This window comes from Blennius ocellaris (assembly GCF_963422515.1).
Source record: "Blennius ocellaris genome assembly, contig: SCAFFOLD_372, whole genome shotgun sequence".
Classification (NCBI taxonomy): Eukaryota; Metazoa; Chordata; class Actinopteri; order Blenniiformes; family Blenniidae; genus Blennius; species Blennius ocellaris.
In genome coordinates, this window is record NW_027661834.1 from 122 (window position 1) to 17,500 (window position 17,379).

Genomic DNA, 17,379 nt, shown 5'->3' on the forward strand with positions numbered 1-17,379 from the left:
CTGAGGCAGTTCTAACGTCTATTGATGATTCAAGATTTTAGCTGGATCTTGACGTGTCGCCTAAATCCGGGAAGTCATTTTAACTTTTGAGTTGAACTTGCAGAATTCTGACCCGTCAGGGGGAAAAGTTTCTTTCCAGAGTCCATCAATTTGCACTTTTCCTTCTGGTGTCTAGCCGGACGGCTGAAGAAGAGGAGGGGAGTTGCACATTAACAGCAGGTTTATATTTCGACGGAGCTCGACGGGTTGACGAAACACAAACGGCTCTTTAGAGTCGTCAAAACATCCAGACCGGATTTGGGGAATCAAACTTTATTTATTTTAAAAATCCAATCGCTTAACAACAAATGAACACGTAAAGCATCACATCTATTGGCTATTATCCCCCCCCCCCCCCCCCAACAAAATATGTAATTACTTCCTCATTAGCTGTGGAGGGCGGGAAGGCGTCTGACGTACGTTCAGAAGTCGCACTTATTAGATTGAAATGTAGCAAAAATAGATTTGTTATGTTTTATCGGGTCGTTTGGATCGAACTGGACCGGACAGCGGCGGCGTCCAGTGGGTTCTGCGACACGTCAGGCCCTGGTGGACTTCAACCTGCAGAAGAGGATCATGGAGACAACCATGGCGCATAGCTGGGGGGGGGGGGGGGGGGGGGGGGGGGGGGGGTCACATGTTAGGAACAGACCAAAGTAAAGAAACACAAAGAAAATTGCATGAAAAAAACCCACAGGCGGGCTTCAAACAGTTTAACACGCACGTGTCGCTCATGAAATAAAATTAAAATATCAAACATGTGACTCATTTAAATGAGGAAAAAGTGTGAGATACATCAACGTTTTCATCACGTTTAACTCGCGTCGCGACAAAGAAGCACTTCAAAGCAGGGATGCACCGATACCCGAGGTTGGATATCAGGCCGATAACCGGTACTATTCCGCTACCGGAGCGGTTCGCTTTAATTAGTATTATTGTCATTATTGTTGATTTTATATGAGGCTGTAATAAACTCCTCTCGACGGTAAAGTACCAACTGTAGGAATGTTTGCATGTTTTCTCTCAAAATGCGACTTGAGGTCAGTAGAAGGTCAGAAAAGGAAGCAGGACAAAGTATTGTTGTTCCTTTAGGGTTTCCATAACTACTGAGTGAATATCGGCCGCAGCCACCAAATTTAAAAATGGGAAGAAAAAAAAAAAAATACAAAGTTCAGATTTACGTGATGCACCTGAATGCATCACCCACGTATCCGCGGCACAACAATCCATATATTGGCCACGTCCTTGTTGAGCATGGAAGTTACGGTATGACTGCATTATTTCATCAGTCCGTCCACTGAAGATGAACTAAGGTGAGTCTGACGCCTCTGATTTACCTAAATGAGTCCGGTGAGCGGACGGGGGGGGGGGAGGGGGGGGTCAAAGGTCAAGCTCAGGGACCCACAACCTGGTCAAACCTCTCACCTCGAGGCCACCACTGTCATTGCACTGGAGGTCTGTCGAGTCTCGACACGCTGAATTATATGAATATATTATATATGAATTCGTTTTTTTTTTTTTTGTTTTTTTTTTGACGTACCTCCAGAAACGCAATGGCGAGAGCCACCGCCACGATGGCCACGGTGTTGTCTTCCACCAGCCCCTTGATCTTCTGGAAGCAGCCGGCGACGGCCTGAGGAGAGCACGGCGCCGCGGCCGGGGGGGGGGGGGGGGGGGGGGGGATCAGTGTCGGCGACTAGACAGAGACGATTGAGGCGTTCTGTGTAAGAAGTGGTTACCGCGCTCGTGGCCAGCTGCTGCGCGTCACACGCTGAGTCGGCGTCCGGGCAGCACTGCGGGGGGAAGCCTCCGTTGCCTCCGTTGACATAAAAAGGAGAATCCACAAAGTCTGTGGCGTTGTAGAATCCACAACATTTCAGCTGGTTCACACACACACACACACACACACACACACACACACACACACACACACACACACACACACACACACACACACACACACACACACACACACACCACACACACACACACACACACACACAGAGAAAAACGGGTTAAAAGAAGCAAGTCGCGACTCAGCCGAGAGGCGGAATCCGAATTCCTCACCGTGGTCATGGTCGTGTCCCACAGGCCCGTGATGTCCTGGTTCCTCCCGTAGTCCTTCTTGATGCTCGCGACGGCCGCCTTGCCGACTTTGCCGAACAACTCGTCCACCTGACGTGCAAATTTCAATGTTTTTTTATTTTTAATTTTTTTAAACTACTATCTCAGACCATCTACCTCATACTGTGTGCAATACGCCATACTCCATATTACTCTGTGCAATAACAGGTACCTTGTGCTCAACCGCACATACTTATTAGCCAAGGTACCTCAGGCAGCTACATTGTAACTTATTAGCGGTTGTTGTAACTTATTAGCGGTTGTTGTAACTTATTAGCGGTTGTTGTAACTTATTATAGGTTGTTGTAACTTATTATCGGTTATTGTAACTTATTAGCGGTTGTTGTAACTTATTAGCGGTTGTTGTAACTTATTAGCGGTTGTTGTAACTTATTAGCAGTTGTTGTAACTTATTATCGGTTGTTGTAACTTATTATCGGTTGTTGTAACTTATTATCGGTTGTTGTAACTTATTATCGGTTGTTGTAACTTATTAGCGGTTGTTGTAACTTATTAGCGGTTGTTGTAACTTATTATCGGTTGTTGTAACTTATTATCGGTTATTGTAACTTATTATCGGTTATTGTAACTCATTAGCGGTTGTTGTAACTTATTATCGGTTGTTGTAACTCATTAGCGGTTGTTGTAACTCATTATCGGTTATTGTAACTCATTAGCGGTTGTTGTAACTCATTAGCGGTTGTTGTAACTTATTATCGGTTATTGTAACTTATTATCGGTTATTGTAACTTATTAGCGGTTGTTGTAACTTATTAGCAGTTGTTGTAACTTATTATCGGTTGTTGTAACTTATTATCGGTTGTTGTAACTTATTATCGGTTGTTGTAACTTATTATCGGTTGTTGTAACTTATTATCGGTTGTTGTAACTTATTATCGGTTGTTGTAACTTATTAGCAGTTGTTGTAACTTATTAGCGGTTGTTGTAACTTATTATCGGTTGTTGTAACTTATTATCGGTTGTTGTAACTTATTATCGGTTGTTGTAACTTATTATCGGTTGTTGTAACTTATTATCGGTTGTTGTAACTTATTATCGGTTGTTGTAACTTATTATCGGTTGTTGTAACTTATTATCGGTTGTTGTAACTTATTATCGGTTGTTGTAACTTATTATCGGTTGTTGTAACTTATTATCGGTTGTTGTAACTTATTAGCAGTTGTTGTAACTTATTAGCGGTTGTTGTAACTTATTATCGGTTGTTGTAACTTATCGGTTGTTGTAACTTATTATCGGTTGTTGTAACTTATTATCGGTTGTTGTAACTTATCGGTTGTTGTAACTTATTAGCGGTTGTTGTAACTTATTATTGGTTGTTGTAACTTATTAGCGGTTGTTGTAACTTATTAGCGGTTGTTGTAACTTATTATCGGGTTGTTGTAACTTATTATCGGTTGTTGTAACTTATTAGCAGTTGTTGTAACTTATTATCGGGTTGTTGTAACTTATTATCGGGTTGTTGTAACTTATTATCGGTTGTTGTAACTTATCGGTTGTTGTAACTTATTAGCAGTTGTTGTAACTTATTATCGGTTGTTGTAACTTATTAGCGGTTGTTGTAACTTATTAGCGGTTGTTGTAACTTATTATCGGGTTGTTGTAACTTATTATCGGTTGTTGTAACTTATCGGTTGTTGTAACTTATTAGCAGTTGTTGTAACTTATTATCGGTTGTTGTAACTTATTAGCGGTTGTTGTGACTTATTAGCGGTTGTTGTAACTTATTATCGGTTGTTGTAACTTATTAGCGGTTGTTGTAACTTATTAGCGGTTGTTGTAACTTATTATCGGGTTGTTGTAACTTATTAGCGGTTGTTGTAACTTATTATCGGTTGTTGTAACTTATTATCGGGTTGTTGTAACTTATTATCGGTTGTTGTAACTTATTATCGGTTGTTGTAACTTATTAGCAGTTGTTGTAACTTATTATCGGGTTGTTGTAACTTATTAGCGGTTGTTGTAACTTATTAGCGGTTGTTGTAACTTATTATCGGGTTGTTGTAACTTATTATCGGTTGTTGTAACTTATTAGCAGTTGTTGTAACTTATTAGCAGTTGTTGTAACTTATTATCGGTTGTTGTAACTTATTAGCGGTTGTTGTGACTTATTAGCGGTTGTTGTAACTTATTATCGGTTGTTGTAACTTATTATCGGTTGTTGTAACTTATTAGCGGTTGTTGTAACTTATTAGCGGTTGTTGTAACTTATTATCGGGTTGTTGTAACTTATTAGCGGTTGTTGTAACTTATTAGCGGTTGTGGTAACTTATTATCGGGTTGTTGTAACTTATTATCGGTTGTTGTAACTTATTATCGGTTGTTGTAACTTATTAGCAGTTGTTGTAACTTATTATCGGGTTGTTGTAACTTATTATCGGTTGTTGTAACTTATTATCGGTTGTTGTAACTTATTATCGGGTTGTTGTAACTTATTATCGGTTGTTGTAACTTATTATCGGTTGTTGTAACTTATTAGCGGTTGTTGTAACTTATTAGCGGTTGTTGTAACTTATTATCGGTTGTTGTAACTTATTAGCGGTTATTGTAACTTATTAGCGGTTGTTGTAACTTATTAGCGGTTGTTGTAACTTATTAGCGGTTATTGTAACTTATTAGCGGTTGTTGTAACTTATTAGCGGTTATTGTAACTTATTAGCGGTTGTTGTAACTTATTAGCGGTTATTGTAACTTATTAGCAGTTGTTGTAACTTATTAGCGGTTGTTGTAACTTATTATCGGTTATTGTAACTTATTAGCGGTTGTTGTAACTTATTATCGGTTGTTGTAACTTATTATCGGTTATTGTAACTTATTAGCAGTTGTTGTAACTTATTAGCGGTTGTTGTAACTTATTAGCGGTTATTGTAACTTATTAGCGGTTGTTGTAACTTATTAGCGGTTGTTGTAACTTATTAGCGGTTGTTGTAACTTATTAGCGGTTGTTGTAACTTATTAGCGGTTATTGTAACTTATTAGCGGTTGTTGTAACTTATTAGCGGTTATTGTAACTTATTAGCGGTTGTTGTAACTTATTAGCGGTTGTTGTAACTTATTAGCGGTTGTTGTAACTTATTATCGGCTGTTGTAACTCATTATCGGTTGTTGTAACTTATTATCGGTTGTTGTAACTTATTATCGGTTGTTGTAACTTATTATTGGTTGTTGTAACTTATTATCGGCTGTTGTAACTTATTAGCGGCTGTTGTAACTTATTATCGGCTGTTGTAACTTATTAGCGGTTGTTGTAACTTATTAGCGGTTATTGTAACTTATTAGCGGTTATTGTAACTTATTAGCGGTTGTTGTAACTTATTAGCGGTTATTGTAACTTATTAGCGGTTGTTGTAACTTATTAGCGGTTATTGTAACTTATTAGCGGTTGTTGTAACTTATTAGCGGTTGTTGTAACTTATTATCGGTTATTGTAACTTATTAGCGGTTGTTGTAACTTATTATCGGTTATTGTAACTTATTAGCGGTTGTTGTAACTTATTATCGGTTATTGTAACTTATTAGCAGTTGTTGTAACTTATTAGCGGTTGTTGTAACTTATTAGCGGTTGTTGTAGCTTATTAGCGGTTGTTGTAACTTATTAGCGGTTGTTGTAACTTATTAGCGGTTGTTGTAACTTATTATAGGTTGTTGTAACTTATTATCGGTTATTGTAACTTATTAGCGGTTGTTGTAACTTATTAGCGGTTGTTGTAACTTATTAGCGGTTGTTGTAACTTATTAGCAGTTGTTGTAACTTATTATCGGTTGTTGTAACTTATTATCGGTTGTTGTAACTTATTATCGGTTGTTGTAACTTATTATCGGTTGTTGTAACTTATTAGCGGTTGTTGTAACTTATTAGCGGTTGTTGTAACTTATTATCGGTTGTTGTAACTTATTATCGGTTATTGTAACTTATTATCGGTTATTGTAACTCATTAGCGGTTGTTGTAACTTATTATCGGTTGTTGTAACTCATTAGCGGTTGTTGTAACTCATTATCGGTTATTGTAACTCATTAGCGGTTGTTGTAACTCATTAGCGGTTGTTGTAACTTATTATCGGTTATTGTAACTTATTATCGGTTATTGTAACTTATTAGCGGTTGTTGTAACTTATTAGCAGTTGTTGTAACTTATTATCGGTTGTTGTAACTTATTATCGGTTGTTGTAACTTATTATCGGTTGTTGTAACTTATTATCGGTTGTTGTAACTTATTATCGGTTGTTGTAACTTATTAGCAGTTGTTGTAACTTATTAGCGGTTGTTGTAACTTATTATCGGTTGTTGTAACTTATCGGTTGTTGTAACTTATTAGCGGTTGTTGTAACTTATTAGCGGTTGTTGTAACTTATTATCGGTTGTTGTAACTTATTATCGGTTGTTGTAACTTATCGGTTGTTGTAACTTATTAGCGGTTGTTGTAACTTATTATTGGTTGTTGTAACTTATTAGCGGTTGTTGTAACTTATTAGCGGTTGTTGTAACTTATTATCGGGTTGTTGTAACTTATTATCGGTTGTTGTAACTTATTAGCAGTTGTTGTAACTTATTATCGGGTTGTTGTAACTTATTATCGGGTTGTTGTAACTTATTATCGGTTGTTGTAACTTATCGGTTGTTGTAACTTATTAGCAGTTGTTGTAACTTATTATCGGTTGTTGTAACTTATTAGCGGTTGTTGTAACTTATTAGCGGTTGTTGTAACTTATTATCGGGTTGTTGTAACTTATTATCGGTTGTTGTAACTTATCGGTTGTTGTAACTTATTAGCAGTTGTTGTAACTTATTATCGGTTGTTGTAACTTATTAGCGGTTGTTGTGACTTATTAGCGGTTGTTGTAACTTATTATCGGTTGTTGTAACTTATTAGCGGTTGTTGTAACTTATTAGCGGTTGTTGTAACTTATTATCGGGTTGTTGTAACTTATTAGCGGTTGTTGTAACTTATTATCGGTTGTTGTAACTTATTATCGGGTTGTTGTAACTTATTATCGGTTGTTGTAACTTATTATCGGTTGTTGTAACTTATTAGCAGTTGTTGTAACTTATTATCGGGTTGTTGTAACTTATTAGCGGTTGTTGTAACTTATTAGCGGTTGTTGTAACTTATTATCGGGTTGTTGTAACTTATTATCGGTTGTTGTAACTTATCGGTTGTTGTAACTTATTAGCAGTTGTTGTAACTTATTATCGGTTGTTGTAACTTATTAGCGGTTGTTGTGACTTATTAGCGGTTGTTGTAACTTATTATCGGTTGTTGTAACTTATTATCGGTTGTTGTAACTTATTAGCGGTTGTTGTAACTTATTAGCGGTTGTTGTAACTTATTATCGGGTTGTTGTAACTTATTAGCGGTTGTTGTAACTTATTAGCGGTTGTGGTAACTTATTATCGGGTTGTTGTAACTTATTATCGGTTGTTGTAACTTATTATCGGTTGTTGTAACTTATTAGCAGTTGTTGTAACTTATTATCGGGTTGTTGTAACTTATTATCGGTTGTTGTAACTTATTATCGGTTGTTGTAACTTATTATCGGGTTGTTGTAACTTATTATCGGGTTGTTGTAACTTATTATCGGTTGTTGTAACTTATTAGCGGTTGTTGTAACTTATTAGCGGTTGTTGTAACTTATTATCGGTTGTTGTAACTTATTAGCGGTTATTGTAACTTATTAGCGGTTGTTGTAACTTATTAGCGGTTGTTGTAACTTATTAGCGGTTATTGTAACTTATTAGCGGTTGTTGTAACTTATTAGCGGTTATTGTAACTTATTAGCGGTTGTTGTAACTTATTAGCGGTTATTGTAACTTATTAGCAGTTGTTGTAACTTATTAGCGGTTGTTGTAACTTATTATCGGTTATTGTAACTTATTAGCGGTTGTTGTAACTTATTATCGGTTGTTGTAACTTATTATCGGTTATTGTAACTTATTAGCAGTTGTTGTAACTTATTAGCGGTTGTTGTAACTTATTAGCGGTTATTGTAACTTATTAGCGGTTGTTGTAACTTATTAGCGGTTGTTGTAACTTATTAGCGGTTGTTGTAACTTATTAGCGGTTGTTGTAACTTATTAGCGGTTATTGTAACTTATTAGCGGTTGTTGTAACTTATTAGCGGTTGTTGTAACTTATTAGCGGTTGTTGTAACTTATTAGCGGTTGTTGTAACTTATTAGCGGTTGTTGTAACTTATTATCGGCTGTTGTAACTTATTATCGGTTGTTGTAACTTATTATCGGTTGTTGTAACTTATTATTGGTTGTTGTAACTTATTATCGGCTGTTGTAACTTATTAGCGGCTGTTGTAACTTATTATCGGCTGTTGTAACTTATTAGCGGTTGTTGTAACTTATTAGCGGTTATTGTAACTTATTAGCGGTTATTGTAACTTATTAGCGGTTGTTGTAACTTATTAGCGGTTATTGTAACTTATTAGCGGTTGTTGTAACTTATTAGCGGTTATTGTAACTTATTAGCGGTTGTTGTAACTTATTAGCGGTTGTTGTAACTTATTATCGGTTATTGTAACTTATTAGCGGTTGTTGTAACTTATTATCGGTTATTGTAACTTATTAGCGGTTGTTGTAACTTATTATCGGTTATTGTAACTTATTAGCAGTTGTTGTAACTTATTAGCGGTTGTTGTAACTTATTAGCGGTTGTTGTAACTTATTAGCGGTTGTTGTAACTTATTAGCGGTTGTTGTAACTTATTAGCGGTTGTTGTAACTTATTAGCGGTTATTGTAACTTATTAGCGGTTGTTGTAACTTATTAGCGTTATTGTAACTCATTAGCGGCTGTTGTAACTCATTATCGGTTGTTGTAACTCATTATCGGTTGTTGTAACTTATTATCGGTTGTTGTAACTTATTATCGGTTGTTGTAACTTATTATCGGTTGTTGTAACTTATTATCGGTTGTTGTAACTTATTATCGGTTGTTGTAACTTATTAGCGGCTGTTGTAACTCATTAGCGGTTGTTGTAACTTATTATTGGTTGTTGTAACTTATTATCGGTTGTTGTAACTTATTATTGGTTGTTGTAACTTATTATCGGTTGTTGTAACTTATTATTGGTTGTTGTAACTTATTATCGGTTGTTGTAACTCATTATCGGTTGTTGTAACTTATTAGCGGTTGTTGTAACTTATTAGCGGTTGTTGTAACTTATTATCGGTTGTTGTAACTTATTATCGGTTGTTGTAACTTATTATCGGTTGTTGTAACTTATTATCGGTTGTTGTAACTTATTATCGGTTGTTGTAACTTATTAGCGGTTGTTGTAACTTATTAGCGGTTGTTGTAACTGATTAGCGGTTGTTGTAACTTATTAGCGGTTGTTGTAACTTATTAGCAGTTGTTGTAACTTATTAGCGGTTGTTGTAACTTATTAGCGGTTGTTGTAACTTATTAGCGGTTGTTTTCGCAAAGCGACGGGATCGGTGGCGGTGGCGAGCGGTGAACCGGCGGGCCACTTACCAGCGGTCTGAACACCAGGATGACGATGGCGCCGGCCACCTCGGCGATGAAGATCAGCAGGATGATGATGAAGAACTGGAGGGAAGACGGAGAGGATGGTTGAGAGCCAGGCGGCGGCGGCGGCGGCGGCGGCGGCGGCGGCGGCGGCGGCGGCGGCGGCGGCGGCGCTTGTTGAAAGGTTCTTTAGCGTTGAGATTCTCAATATTTCTGTTCAAACATTTCCATTTTTCCGGGGCGTTGATAAACATCGCAACACGCTATTAACACAATTTCTGCACAGTTTATTGTGTGCGTGCTTCCATTTTCACAAACACAAAAAAAAAAAAAAAAAAAAAGAAACTCATCTACTGTGACTGGCTGATTTTTTAGCTCTATGTTTATTGTTTATTTTTCCGATCTTTGCAGAAAGTTTGTGGAACAGTTAGCAGAAGTCATCGCACAATATCCCTGAATCCTCCGCCTTGATGTGCTTCTTGTGATGAAAATGGACAGAAGACGACGACGAATGAAGACAGTGGTCGTCACGCCTTGTGTCGTAAAGCGACAGAATGAGAAAAAAAAAAAAATGTAATCTGTGCTCTCTTTTCTTCCCTCTTCTCTTCTTCCCGTCACAACGGTTAGTAGAAGATGTGGGTCACATGAAAATGATGGAGTGCATGGTTTCATTTCTCCAAGAAAAAAATACTTCGAACTGGCTTGTAACTTTAAAAATAATACTAATCCTTTATTTAGACGACTAAAAACACTGGAATTTAAAGATTTAGTGGAGTAGAACCTTCTAGAAACCAGGTTTTAAAGCTCATCTGGAAAGTTTACCGAACAAATTGCAAAACAGATTCTCCAACAGAAAAAGTAGATCTGAACTGAGGTTTTTTTACAAAACCCAGGTTTCAATCGGCCGTAATGGAAAAATGCATCTCAATGGAGGGAGTCGGTCTGTGGAAGCGTCTTGATTGTAAAACTGTGTTTAAGAAACGTGTTAAATTATCAACGTTACAGAAATACGACACTGCGGAGGAGCAGATCAACCTTATTGATGTATTCTGTGTTTGATGTTTTGGAAAAAGACGCTGCATGTGACAGTTCAACTGAACTGTAAAGGATTTAGTGTTGATAGAATTACAAGTTTCACTTCTTCCTGCTCCTTTTCATTCAGATGAACTGCTGTTGTTGCGTTGTTTTAAATGAATGAAATAAATAATCAAATGAAAACGAAAAAATGAAATGAGAAATCCAGCAGCCACGACGGGCAGGTGATGCAACAAGTTCAACCTGGTGTCATTAGCATCATCTGCATTATACAGATGATTTATGACATAATGCACCAAATCACCCCGTGCTCTTTGCATTTTGTTTGCATCTTGCATTCTGCAGATCAACCGCGGCGCGGCGAGGCGAGCGGGGGCCCCTACCGTCAGGAGCATGCAGCGGCTCTCCCTGACGGCGCCGCAGCAGCCCAGGAAGCCGAGGACGAGCAGCAGCAGCCCCAGGGCGATCAGCAGGTAGCCCACGTTCAGGATCTGGCCCAGCTCCGGGGGCACGTTCTCAATCTTCCCCAGGAAGCTGAGGATGGAGCCGCTGTCCACCTTCACCCAGATGCCCACGCCCAGGATGGCGGCGCCGGCCAGCTGAGGAGACACCAGGAGGTGAAGCTTCTGTGACCCCCCCCCCCCCCCCCCCCCACACACACACACACACACCCCACACGGTGGGGGAGAAAATTGATAAAACATTTTAAAAGGTCAACAACATAACAAGGACGCCTTAAAAAAAAAAAAAAAAGCAGCACATTTTCATATTGTTGTGATTTTTTGTATTATTATTATTGCTGTTATTATTATTATTACTATTGTTTGTATTATTATTAATAACAATATTGTCAATGTTAATATTTATATTCCAATGGCTATGATTATTATTATTGTTGTTGTTATTATTACTATTGTTTGTATTATTATTAATAACAATATTGTCAATGTTAATATTTATATTCTAATGGCTATGATTATTATTATTGTTGTTGTTATTATTACTATTGTTTGTATTATTATTAATAACAATATTGTCAATGTTAATATTTATATTCCAATGGCTATGATTATTATTATTGTTGTTGTTATTATTACTATTGTTTGTATTATTATTAACAATAATATTGTCAATGTTAATATTTATATTCCAATGGCTATGATTATTATTATTATTGTTGTTATTATTGTTATTATTATTATTATTTGTATTATTATTGTTTGTATTATTATTAATAATATTGTCAATATTAATATGAATATTATTATGATTTTGCATTGCTATTATTATTATTATATCTATTTTTAAATATATATTTTTTTTATGTTTTCGTTTCAGGAAAGACTCACGATTACACGACGTCTTGAAAACAATGTCTGTTTCTATGGAAACGGCAGAGATGCTGAAAACTGAGCACCTTCTAACAAAAAAACCAAACAAAAACTCCCCCATCCCTCCGTTTCCATGGCGATGGAGTCACAGTGGGTTTTTCTTTTTTTTTTTTTAAAGTTCCACATTGCGAGTTCTTTTCAAAACGTTTCCCCTCGTTGTAAAAAAAAGACGCCCCAAAAAAGTTTTCTTGACTTTTAACGTTTTTACTTTGTGGAATTTTACCGGGTTGTGAAGACTTATTGAAATGATTATCAGTTATTTAAATAGAACACAAATGTATGAAATTCACCATAACCATGCTCACGTCCTGGTTGGGAAAAAACAAGCTTTCGGATCTTTAATTATTGACTCATAACGTCAAGGAAGAACAAACTGGAATAAAAGAATTGTGCAGCTATTTTTTTACAAGAACACAAGTTAATATTTGATTCAGATTCTTCATGATTAAATTCAGGTTGATGGCTCAGATCCACCTGAAGTGTTTTTGCAGGAAATAGAGAACAACATCAAAAAACAAACAAACCACAGGTTTAATTCTTAATAATGAAAACGTCCCGACTTACGAAGATGATGCCGTTGAAAACGAACATGATGACTTTGAGGAATCCGTAACACCCCATTGCTGCCGCGTGTCTCTTCGACCTGCAGTGGAGGAAAGAAAAATTATGGAAAAAAAAAAAAAAAAAAAAGAAGCCAGTTATAAAGAGTCGGACGTGATGAAGAGGAAGTGTCGCAGCGACAGGTTTTTCTGCTTTTTAATGATGCAAATTAGTGGATAAATTCACGCTTGTGTTTCCTCTCCGAGATGCAGAAGTTACTAAAAGTGTGTGTGTGTGTGTGTGTGTGTGTGTGTGTGTGTGTGTGTGTGTGTGTGTGTGTGTGTGTGTCACTATTTTCATGAACGCTTTGAATGTATGCAAATCGACGGAGGAACCAAACACAACAGACAAAAGCATCAACGTGTCCTTAACTCGGAAGTGTTTTCCTCTTTTTAGTGCAATAATGATAAATAATAATAAAAAATAATAATAATAACAATAAACACTGCTGTTCTGCCTGCACACTTCTTCTTTGTTTATGTTGAGAAGAAAACACTCGGCGTTTCCAGGCGTGTTTTTATATTCTGTAAATAGACGGCGTCTGTTTTTGGAGGTTTTGTAAAGAAAAGAGAAAATGTAAAGGAAATCATGTAAGAATGTAAAGGTTTGGACACACGCTGTTTATGCCAGATGTGCACATCTGCATGCGATTCTAAATATTATTAGTCTATGTAGGGATGGGAAGTGATACGATTTTTAAAATTCCGATTCCATTTTTGATTCTGTTTAACGATTCAATACTTTATCGATTTAAAAAAATTATAATATATAAACATGCAGATTATACAGTGTCTAAATATACTATAATTGTCAGTGTGGATAAAACAACCTAATTATCACTATGATTGTATTGTCGTCTGTTTGTTCTCGAATTATTCTCAATAACCCGGCTGGACTTTGGATAAAACACAAAGAATTCACTGCAGATCCTGTGGTGGAACGAGAAATGACTTTAAAGATCAGCTGAAGGCTTTTCCCCATCCCCTTCAATGTGAAAAACTATTTAAGAAAATAAAGTTGAAATTGTTTAAAAATGTGAAGAGGTTTCAAAAATTTTTTTAAATATGATTTGTTTCAATGGGTGAAAATGTCCCCGTCTGTTTACATGGTGGGGAAGAAAATTGTTAAAACATTTTAAACGGTCAACAACAAAACAAGGACGCCTTAAAACATTTTTTTTTTTTTTTTAAAAGCAGCACATTTTGATACTTGAATAATGCAAATTGTTTGAAGACCGCAGGAGCCGGAGCGAGTTGAAGAAAAGAAAGAGAAAGAAAAAGCGAATCATTGTCAGAATCAGCATTCGCCCACTCATCGTTCATCGTTCTGGAGTTTAAAACTACAGACCTGGAACACAGACCTGGAACACAGACCTGGAGCACAGACCTGGAACACAGACCTGGAGCACAGACCTGGAACACAGACCTGGAACACAGACCTGGAGCACAGACCTGGAACACAGACCTGGAGCACAGACCTGGAGCACAGACCTGGAACACAGACCTGGAACACAGACCTGGAACACAGACCTGGAGCACAGACCTGGAGCACAGACCTGGAACACAGACCTGGAGCACAGACCTGGAACACAGACCTGGAGCACAGACCTGGAACACAGACCTGGAACACAGACCTGGAGCACAGACCTGGAGCACAGACCTGGAACACAGACCTGGAGCACAGACCTGGAACACAGACCTGGAGCACAGACCTGGAGCACAGACCTGGAGCACAGACCTGGAACACAGACCTGGAGCACAGACCTGGAACACAGACCTGGAACACAGACCTGGAGCACAGACCTGGAACACAGACCTGGAGCACAGACCTGGAACACAGACCTGGAGCACAGGCCTGGAGCACAGACCTGGAACACAGACCTGGAACACAGACCTGGAACACAGACCTGGAGCACAGACCTGGAACACAGACCTGGAGCACAGACCTGGAGCACAGACCTGGAACACAGACCTGGAACACAGACCTGGAGCACAGACCTGGAGCACAGACCTGGAACACAGACCTGGAGCACAGACCTGGAACACAGACCTGGAACACAGACCTGGAGCACAGACCTGGAGCACAGACCTGGAGCACAGACCTGGAACACAGACCTGGAGCACAGACCTGGAACACAGACCTGGAGCACAGACCTGGAGCACAGACCTTGAACACAGACCTGGAGCACAGACCTGGAGCACAGACCTGGAACACAGACCTGGAGCACAGACCTGGAGCACAGACCTGGAGCACAGACCTGGAGCACAGACCTGGAAAACAGACCTGGAGCACAGACCTGGAGCACAGACCTGGAACACAGACCTGGAGCACAGACCTGGAGCACAGACCTGGAGCACAGACCTGGAGCACAGACCTGGAACACAGACCTGGAGCACAGACCTGGAACACAGACCTGGAACACAGACCTTGAACACAGACCTGGAGCACAGACCTGGAGCACAGACCTGGAACACAGACCTGGAGCACAGACCTGGAGCACAGACCTGGAACACAGACCTGGAGCACAGACCTGGAACACAGACCTGGAGCACAGACCTGGAACACAGACCTGGAGCACAGACCTGGAGCACAGACCTGGAACACAGACCTGGAACACAGACGTCACCGGCTGGACTCCCAGTAAAGTTTCAGCGAAATGAACGTCTGTTGTCAAACGCCGGCCAGATATCAGGCCGTTTCACACCCAGGGCAAGATGGCCGACTTCCTGTCGGGTGTGGATCCTGGGTGCCGGCGGCCCTTTGCTGCGGCTGGACGTGTTGCATGTTGACCAACTCTGGTGCTTTAGGTGCAACCTGCTCAACGTGTTGCTCAACGTGTTGCTCAACGTGTCAAAATAATAATACAAAATCATAATAATATTAAAATTGACAATATTATTATTAATAATAATACAAATAATAATAATAATAACAATGATAATAATAATACAAATAAATCACAACAATATCAATATTAATAATAATACAAAAATGATAAGAATATCAATATTATTATGAATATTAATAACAATATAAAAAATCTTAGTAGTGTCAATATGAATAATAATACAAATCATAATAATCTAAATATTAATATTGACATTATTATTATTATTACTACTACTACTAATAATAATAACAATACAAAATCATAGTGATCTAAATATTAATATTGACAATATTATTATTGTTATTATTACTACTACTACTACTACTACTACTAATAACAATACAAAATCATAATAATCTAAATAATAATATTGACAATATTATTATTATGATTATTACTACGAGACGGCTCTCTCTCTCTCTCTCTCTATCGATGGTAAAAAAAAAGTAAATTTTTTTGTATTTTTTATAATAACAATACAAAATCATAATGAACTAAATATGAATATTGACAATATTATTATTAATAACAATACAAATAAAAAATACAAAATCATAATAATCTAAATATTAATATTGACAATGTTATTATTACTATTATTAATAATTATTATTATGCAAACAATAATAATAACAATAACAATAATACAATATCATAATAATATAATTATTAATATTGACAATATTATTATTAATAATAATAATAAACAATAATCATAATCATAATCATAATCTCTTGTTTTGGGGACACTTCAGGAGTGGTTTAATTCCCAAACGACACCTGATCTGTTGGATCAATCTTGTGTGTGCGACCTCACGGTGGGAAATTCTCATTTGAATGAGAAACAGGAGTTCCACCACGGAACACTCTGGGTGAACTTCCCCTTCTGTGTGTGTGTTTGTCAGGCCCGGTCTGTTTGTTTCACATAAATATGAGTTTCAAAGCGTTAACAACAGCTCAGCCTTGAAGAGAGAAACATGGACGTCCAGGTGAGAAGTGAGCAGATCCACACCCGGAAGTGGCTTCGTCACTCTTTGATGTAAAACCGAACTAGAAAACCGACAGAGACTCGTCACTGACAGGAATTCAGCCTGAATTTACACCTTCACACCAAAAGTGTTTGCGATTAATCCGCAGTTTCCTTCTCTTGCTTTATTTTGGAGGGTAAACGACTTCTACTCCATGTCTATTGTTCAGTGTGCAGGTGAGTAATCTTCGATCCCAGTGAGATCCAGAGTGTCGACCAGACACATTCAGTAGATCTTCCACTTATCCACTTCAAATGAACATGCAACAACAAAAACCCCCGAAACTATTTCAATGAGTTTTGGTGTTAAAATCCTGGAAAAACAACAAAATCTGAGCTGCCGAAGGCCTTTAAGAACCGTCTGACACCTCAACGTTCAACAGGAAGTGCTCCAGAGTTAAAAGATGGCCGACTTCCTGTCGGGTGTGGATCCTGGGTGCCGGCGGCCCTTTGCTGCGGCTGGACGTGTTGCATGTTGACCAACTCTGGTGCTTTAGGTGCAACCTGCTCAACGTGTTGCTCAACGTGTTGCTCAACGTGTTGCTCGTGGTAAAGTTTACAAAATGTGAGAACAAAGCAGGGGGCGCTATGGAGACACGTGCACCAAACATGCAGCAGTTCACACAGTAGAAGATATAATAATAATAATAATAATAATAATAATAATAATAATAATAATAATAATAATATAAATATTGACAATATTATAATTAATAATAATAATAATAATAATAATACAAAAATCATAAGAATATCAACATTATTATTATTAATAATAAA

At 37.8% G+C, this 17,379-nt stretch overlaps 1 protein-coding gene across 1 annotated transcript; it reads right to left on the reverse strand.

Moving 5' to 3' along the window:
- Positions 1–578: 578 nt before the first annotated feature.
- On the reverse strand, positions 579–12,724 carry tspan34b (tetraspanin 34b; the record flags this gene model as incomplete). Its single annotated transcript, XM_080522296.1, has 7 exons — positions 12,647–12,724; positions 11,075–11,290; positions 9,663–9,737; positions 2,107–2,214; positions 1,779–1,919; positions 1,580–1,672; positions 579–638 (listed from the first exon to the last, which is right to left on the reverse strand). The coding sequence occupies exons 1-7, from the start codon at positions 12,701–12,703 to the stop codon at positions 579–581; spliced, it is 750 nt and encodes a 249-aa protein (XP_080378422.1). The 5' UTR covers positions 12,704–12,724.
- Positions 12,725–17,379: the final 4,655 nt, after the last annotated feature.